Consider the following 8231-nt stretch of genomic DNA (forward strand, 5'->3'; position numbering starts at 1 on the left):
GCAGGGGAGGCGGGCACGTAGAGAAGCGCCTTACCCAGGAAGGGGGGCCTATGGAACGGAGCAGCCCGTCTCTTCTTCCCAGAACAGGGCATTCCCCACCCCTGACTTGAGCTCTCCTGCCACTCCTGCCCAGCTTGCTACATTCGGAGGGAACCTGACCCTGCCCTATATAAGAGCCCTGCGGGGGGGCTGGGTGTGCCAGAGTAGTTAGCGGGCTGCTGGACATGGAAGCAAGGGACGCTACAGCAGCAACGGAGAAGGCGGCAGTGCGGACCCCAAAATGCTCCCGCTGCCGCAATCACGGCTTCGTGGTGCCGGTGAAGGGCCACGCCGGCCAGTGCCGCTGGAAGCTCTGCCTCTGCGACAAGTGCTCCCTCATCGCCGAGCGCCAGAAGATCATGGCAGCCCAGAAGGCGCTGTGGCAGCAGGTGCCCGATGCCCCTGTCAAGGTGGCTGTGAGCTCCGCTCCCCCAGGGGAGGACGTCGCGGCCGGAGCCTCTGAGCAGAGCAGCCACGTGGGGGCGAAGGGCGGTCAGCCCCCCGGCGGCAGTGACAAAGGCCTGGCACGCAGGGGTCTGCCGCCACCTCCTGCTGGCCCTTCTTTCTGGGACTACGGTAAGACTCCAGCGCCATAAAAGAGGTTCCCACCTCCCCCTTTCTTCCCTCAGCTTGCACGATGGGTGTGCAGCCTTGCTTTTGCTTTTCGTTCGGCAGGGTTTGCAGCGTGATTCGTGGAGCTCTTTTGTTGCAAGTTTGAAGCTCCAGCACATGGCTCTTCTCTAGAGGGGAATTAGGGAGCTAATCCCAGCAGTACTGGGATGCATGCACATACAGGTGTTTGTGCACGACCTCCAGAAATAAAAATGCTGTAAAATACTCAGGGATGGCAAGTAAATGAAGAAATTAGTGCTGCGGTTGTCTAAAGTTGTCTTTATGATAGCACTGCAACAGAAAGAGACCTTTTGGCCTTACAGCAGAGGCTGAGCTTGGCTCGGATCACTGGGTGTGAAGCTGTGTTTTGCCTTTATGAGCAGAACCAAAGTTTTGCAGGTGTCAGTTCTTAAATTGCTTTCATTAGTGGAGTCTTTCATGCCACTTGTCTAGTTTATTACTATTTAATACATTGGACTCACACTATTTATTATAGTGATTTTACAGAAATCCAAACTGACTGCACTGGTCATTAGTCTGGGCCTTGGAAAGACCAAAGAATACGTTGGTGTGAGGAGCCCAGAGGAAAGAGGCATTTTGGGCATGGCTGGATCCCACCTAATCTGCCAATAGCTATTTTATTATATATATATATATATATATTTTAAGCTTGGTTTCCTAAGGAAAGATGCCTACAGATGGTGTTGGCATGTGCCTATCAGTCCTTCACTTAATTACATGTTTAATCTACTGACCTTTTCCAAAAAGGCTGGAGGGCAGGCAATGTAATCATAGTGCTGCAGAAGCAGATTATACTGCTTTTCTACCGATAGGAGGATAGGTAGACACAAAGGACCCTATTTGTGTTCAAACAGCCTGTCATTTTTCATTAAAAAAAATCACAAATCCATGAGGAGCCAAACATGAAATCCGAGGGCCAGATTCTCCAGGCTAAGAGTAGAATTTAGTCCTGCAACTGCTTCTGCTGAACAGCATAGAATTACAGTGATGACTTGATTTGTTCTTTTCTCATTGTTTCCTAGCTCACTCTGCTTTTCCTCCAGAATACATGGTCAACTCGGAATACATAGAGAGAGACCCTGCAAGAGTGTATCCTGGCTGCTCTGGGATGTATCCTTATCACCCATTTCCCATGGGATTTGCCATCAATCAGCCAGGCTGTAGGGGAGCTACACCGTCACCTCCAGGGATATCACTTCAGAAGGGTTTCCGACCCGTTCCAAGCAACTGTGGACCAGGGAATGCAGCTTCTCTGTCAGTGAGTAGCGCCTTGTGGTTTTTTAATTACTTCTGGGAATACTGCTGGTTTTGCTTGTGCTGGAAGATCTTTGAAGGTCCCTTCCAAGTGTTCCATTCTATTCTGTTCTATTCTGTATTTTACCTTTAGCTACCTCTGAGCTGCATATTCCACTATGTGCGAGCTCTGCGTGTGACAGCATATGGCCACAAAATGGACCCCCCAAAAATGTAAATTTCATAGGTAAAGACTGAAACAGAAATTGTTTGATACTGCAGATGTGCCCTGGAGAGAGTCTCTAGATGAATATCCTTTGCTCCTTGTGTTTCCACAGATTCCAGATGCAGGTGGGGATTTCCATCAGGCGTACTACACTCCTCTGCCTCAGTTCATCCCACCAAGTTTTTTGCCGGGGGTTCATTACATTCCACCTCCCCTGTCACTGAATGTGTTTGCTGAAGCAGCCAAGGAAGCACACGGTAAGGAATTATTAGGTGAGCCTTGGGAGGTCCAATTTTTATCTGCTTTCAGTATGTAAACACTGAGATGTACGCCCCAATAAAACCTTGATTCTAGCTTCAGTTTTCAGTGTTTCCCAGATCCCTGTGTTGGAGCCAGGGCTGAGATCCTGAAGGCCCAGGGCAGACTGCCAGCTTAGACAGCTCACTTAGCATGAACAGTGTGAAACTTCTTGCACATCTGGAAATCCTACATTTTAATTGCTGTGAATGAAAGATTGAATTTTCAAGATCTCAAATTGTTTAGACTGAACCTCACAAGATTTTAAATTTCTGTCTAGGTAAATATCTCTTTTGGGTCTCTTTCGTGTCTAGTGCCTACACGTGGACACAGCTGTGATTGTAAGCTGTGCATTTGGCTGCAGCTAGCTGTGACCACAAGAGGGTAGAACTGCTCAGAGAATTAAGCACTAGCACTGGATGAGTCAACAGCCAGTCTCATTTTTAGTTCTTTTTGAAAATGCAGATAAGTAAGTACAACTTTATTTCTCTTCTTGAATGTGAGAATAAGAAATTGTAGATCCGACTGTTTACCACACAGAGAATAATAATCTTCAACCACTGAAAAATTAACTATCTTCTATAAAAGGTAGGGAAAGCAGACCGATTTTCTCACTGGAATTAAAATGATGTTGATAGCACTTACATGGGATAAAATATAAGTTGAAGGGGGTTTGGGCCTGATTTCTCACAAAATAAGCACAGACTCACTTTTGTTAAACCAGTATCCTCATAACTTTTCAAGTCATTAGTTATTTTCAGCCAAACATAGCTGCTGTGATCAGAGGCCTACACAATATCGATCTGCAGGGGAAGCATGTGCCTCCCACAGCATCGTTTGTTTGCAGCCATGACATGATGTGGTGTTTGGATAGCAGTCAGCTTGCACTCAGTTCCTGACTGACCTGTGTGTACTTTGGCCAGCAACCAAGCGCCTGCCAGTCAGCCCAGCAGTGGGCATGTATCTGCCAAGCAGTTTGCTTCGTGTCTGGCTGGAAAGCCAAGGAAAAGTAAGCAAGAGAAGTAGTGGATAAGGAGAATGTGAATATAGAAGCATCAAGGGTGTATAGACATCATGTAAGTGTAAAGATATTCTAGGATACCAAGAAAGTTATCAACCAGAACTTCATTGCAGTGTGCAGAAGATACTGGGCTGATGGAGATAAAATAATATAGGCTGAGTTTGAGAGGAAGAGATGAAGCTGAGAGCTGGCAGGCAAAGCAGAAATTGTATGTGAGGATTAGTGAGTTTTGGGGTTTAGAGGAGACAAGAAATCTGGGGGATACTTGCAGTGGCAGAGAACTTGTAGCTCTTCTGGGGTGGGTGGGAAAGGGAAAGAACTGAGAGCAGCAGGTAAACTTAGGGAACCTGGAGAAAAGTAGTGGCATTGCATGTGGGAAACAGAGGAAATGCAGACCTGGTAAAGCTTTACTGGCCAAACAATTGTGAAAACAGGCAACAGGGATAGAGAGGAGAGGTCATGAGAGCACCCCCCTAGAAAGCAAAATGCCATCTAATGACCTCAGTCTTATTACTCACTAGGGAAATTACAACCCAGGCACAAAGCCATAGGAAACAATGCATCATGGATTGTGCTGTTCAGAGAACAAACTAGTCTTCTTAGTACCAGGGAGAAAGTACAAATTAATTCCACTGCATAGTATTTTTGCTCCAGGATATAGAAGAGCTTGCAGTTGTGACCCAGTGAAGGAGATGTTTCTGCATGAGGTCATAAACAAAATAGCCTTCCAGCAAAAGATACAGATGAAGAGGGAAGCTACAGTGAAACTAATAATTCTTTGATTCTGGTTTTCAAGATAACTTGAAAAAAGAGAAAACCTGTAACATTAAGTACATGAGGATGTGTTAGGATCACATCATGTCTTTTTTCCCTAAGAAAGTATTAGCTGTTGTGTTGTATAGTTTCGGTCTGTATTGACTAGTAGTGTTACAGAGATTAAACAAACAGAAGGTATGTCCAGCAAAACAACCAGTGCAATATTTGAGAGTAGATTCTGATTACAAGTCGTTGACTTTGTAAGACAGCAAGTCACAGAAAAAGAAACAAAAAACCTACGTCTCCACGTGAGAAATGAGGGAGATTTACATGAAAATCAGCAAGCACAAGAACCCATGTTTATAAAAATAAATAAATCCTAGTTAGATTTGAAGAGACTATTTATTAGTCAGTCAGTGAAGGCCTTTAAAGTTCACAGGAGCGATCAAAAGGCATGGCGTAGATTCACTGTAGCTAAGTGGGCAGAAGAGCCTGTCTCATACTCCTATTCCAGTGCCGCTTCTGTATTTGCCATCTTGAAACAAGCATTCTTGCTACTTTCCTTAAGCATAGCTGAAACAGTCAAGTGCTGTCTGAGGTACAATAACTCAGTTTGGAGAGCTGCAGCTCTTGATGTTAAGCACTTTTGAATTGACAGCACTGGAAAACAAACTGGATTTACAAAAAGCTATTTTGCATTGGGAGCTTCTCTCTGGAAGCGTGATTGATACATGAAAGGCAAATTGAAATACAGGGATTTGGATGGGATTTTTTGTTTGTTAGCATTTAACTCCAATCTTTTCCTATATACATTTGTTGAGGCCCACCACAAAGGAGCAATCTCCAGAAAGAGATGCTACCTTAGTGGCGGTCAGCCCTTAAATGGGATCTAGGAGAGGTGGAGTAAAGCTCTACCCTTTCCAGGAGCACAGCTGAATTACCGTCACCTGTGCTCCTGCAACTGACTCATCACTTGCCTCAGATGGTTAATCAGAGGTTCAGGCTGTGATCAACAGTTTCCCTTAAAATATTTCTTTTTTCAGGTACTGCAGCTGACAGCCAGGATTCAGGGATGGTTTGTGAACCTGGCCAACCATCTTCATCCCCAGAAGAAGCAAGCAGAGACCAATCTGTATGTTCTAAACAGTAAATGGCCTGGAGAAAAGCTGAGTGGCAGGCAACACTATTTTCATTATTGAGGAGAGTGTTGGTTAATTTGAGGCTAGGCTGACAGTTACTGAGCAGTCACAGCAGCTAAAAGAAGGGGATTAATGTCTGCTTCCTTCATGACTGTCTTAGAACTACCAGCCTCACAGCTCTGCTCCCTGGCATTGTAAAACCCTTGTTTGTAAAAGAGGTTTTCCAAAGCCAAGGTAAATTGCATCCCCCTTAGGCAGATGGAAGCAGGAAAGAATTATGACTTTGATTTCTGGTTTCTTTGCTGAAGTTGAATGGCTCCTTGATTTTTGGAGTGAGGTCTCCACGCCATGCACACTCTGTAGCCTTCTCATGTTCATGACAGTAATCAAAAATGCGTTGTTTGTGTATCAGTTTGCTGTAACAGAAACAGGTTCCAAATATTATGGAAGAGTTAAGTGGTGTAGAACCTGAAGACTGAGAGAAGATGGGAAGACAGTATGGGTTGCTGATATGTAAATCAGGCTTCAGGATTTTGAGTGCCTTTGACAGTTCATACATTATTTCAGTGCTGTTTAACTCAGTACAGCTGAAACAAACAGTACAGCGTTTTAAAGTGCTCATGTAGACAGCTTTATGCATGTGGACTGGAAGTACACTGGCATATCAAAGATGCGAAGAGCTGTCCTAGAAACTAGGACAAAGCACCATTTAGAATACCAATTGCTCAAAACTATACGTATCATAATTTTCAATGCTACTGTTTAAACAAAAATGAAAGATGCATTCCTCCACTGTTTTGCCTAAAGGAACTGTTTTTTGTATTAAGAGGATCAATTGTTAATGTTGGAAGAATGTTGGGGGGCAAACTTCTGGGTAATTAAAAAACTTTGAATCGTTTGTTTGGTTTTGATGATTTGGGACTTGCATTGCATATTTACATTTAATTCTTCTAGGTAAATTACAGATGTTGCCCTGAGTAACAAACTTGTTTGAAGTAAAATTTAGGTTCAGTATTTTTATTCTGAAATTTCTGAGTGTAGATGACTACAACTGTAGTAGATGCTACTGAAGACTACAGAGGTGAGCGCAGTAAAATAAACATTCTTCTTTGCTACTTACACTAACAGTCCCTTGCGCAATGCAAGATGTAAAGACATAACATTAGGCTGATGAATTCCTTTTTAATATAGCAGATGAATGTTTTTCAGCACACGGATGGAGTTTTGTGGGAATAATCAGTGCAACTGGCAAACTTAAGACAGCCAAGAGGAGAAACTGAAAAACACATGTATCTATACAAAATAATCTGATGTACAACTTGTAACATGCTGGATTTACAGCAGCATCTCTGCTCCCAGGAGTATCCCAAACCTCTTAAGACTGTGGGGAAAATCTGAGTATTTCTGCAAGGTGTTTGGATGGAGCAAAGCTCTTTTCAAAGTAAAACAATCTGTGAATAGAAATACCAGCAGCACTCACAAAGTAGATTCCTTCGTAGATGGTTTGTGTGAGTTTTTTTGAATATATTTAAGATTTAAGGAAAAAGGATTTAAGGAAACAAATGTACAAGATGAACAGTTCAGCAGTCCCCTACCTAGTTATTTTTCCAAAGTCCTACTCAGTATTGTATAACACTCCTTAAATCTCCAAAGCAGGAAGGATTCCAGCCCATTCAACTGGCTGTAAAGCACAGGCATTGCAAATACACTTTATATACAGTACCATTTTCTCCTTCTGTTGCTGTGCCAGTGACCACTTCCAGACTGTCAGGCCAGTCTCCTTACTTTCCTTTTCCCCCCCATCTTTTGAACTGTCATTGAACCAAAGTTCCTGCTGGTAGGGCACTCCAGTAGGATTTCTTTTGTTGCATTGCTGCCCTTCAGTGCTTATCTCAAGAGGGATGTGGGAAATCTAAAGAACTAGAGAAGGTCATTTGACAGAACAAGAAGATGGAGCAGTTGCCGTATAAGGGAAGTTTAAAAGGACTTGCATGATCTTATTTTGTAGAGAAGAAGGTTGAAGGGAAAAGAGTTTTAGAACATAACAATATGGCAAAATAGATGGAAAACCATTACTTACTAAGTCTTTCCTAGGTTCTTCCAACCAGAATTGAAGCCATGTAGACGATGGACAAATTCATAAAATCTGGGGAGAAAAAGAAAAGCTAGCTAGGAAAGCTGCTTTTGAAATCTTTCTGCATGCTGCTTGCTGCAGTAGGAATTCTTTATGTCATCATTATTATTTTCTGATTTCTGAGGATTAGACCCCCTTGCTAACTCTGTAACCTGTTAGAAATCGCATCTTAAGATGTTCACTTATGACAATTCTGTCCTCATAGCAGACTCCTGGGCTGTCACAGAGCAGCAAGCTTTCAAACGTACACTGAAGGTTAAAGCCTAAAATTAGGAGTCAGGTCTTTAAGGTTTACTCACACCACTAATTTCATTACTTTCAGTGGAATTATTTGCAGGGTATGGAGCTGACAGCGTTAGTTAGGTATGCAGGTCTAGGCTCCAAGTTTTACACAGAGGTGTCTGTGACACTGTCCAAAACCTCAGATTATTGTAGATTTGCATTTTCTGCAGAAGCTTTGGAAAAAGGAAAACAAACCCAAGGGATTCTAGAAGGATCACGTAATGAGTCCATTCAGCAGACATATGTAAGATACATTTGTCGTTGCCTTACAGTAAACTGCAGTATCTTCACATTACAGCAGTGTGAGCTTCCACATCTGCACTGCAGCAGGTTTTTGCATGACAGTGATTATAGCGGTCTTACTGGTGATTTGTTTGGATGATTATTTTTCTTCTTGGAATTTAGACACAGCCAATTGCAAACCTCTGAATCCACAACAAGACTGGAGCTGTTTTTTCCATATTAATAAAT

The 8231-nt window shown here is 43.0% G+C and overlaps 1 protein-coding gene across 1 annotated transcript; it reads left to right on the forward strand.

Annotated features, from left to right (window-relative positions):
• The first annotated feature begins 224 nt into the window (after positions 1-224).
• DMRTB1 (DMRT like family B with proline rich C-terminal 1) lies at positions 225-5387 on the forward strand. Its single transcript, XM_072343681.1, has 4 exons — positions 225-615; positions 1695-1930; positions 2244-2388; positions 5249-5387. The coding sequence occupies exons 1-4, from the start codon at positions 225-227 to the stop codon at positions 5353-5355; spliced, it is 879 nt and encodes a 292-aa protein (XP_072199782.1). The 3' UTR covers positions 5356-5387.
• Positions 5388-8231: the final 2844 nt, after the last annotated feature.

This window comes from Excalfactoria chinensis, chromosome 8 (assembly GCF_039878825.1).
Source record: "Excalfactoria chinensis isolate bCotChi1 chromosome 8, bCotChi1.hap2, whole genome shotgun sequence".
Classification (NCBI taxonomy): domain Eukaryota; kingdom Metazoa; phylum Chordata; class Aves; order Galliformes; family Phasianidae; genus Excalfactoria; species Excalfactoria chinensis.

What these genes read in the sequence shown, in the direction of transcription:
- DMRTB1 (XM_072343681.1), top strand. Translation starts at nt 225, where the DNA reads ATGGAAGCAAGGGACGCTACAGCAGCAACGGAGAAGGCGGCAGTGCGG. An exon ending in CCCTTCTTTCTGGGACTACG is followed by an intron (nt 616 to 1,694) that starts GTAAGACTCCAG and finishes ATTGTTTCCTAG; the next exon opens with CTCACTCTGCTTTTCCTCCA. An exon ending in GGAATGCAGCTTCTCTGTCA is followed by an intron (nt 1,931 to 2,243) that starts GTGAGTAGCGCC and finishes GTGTTTCCACAG; the next exon opens with ATTCCAGATGCAGGTGGGGA.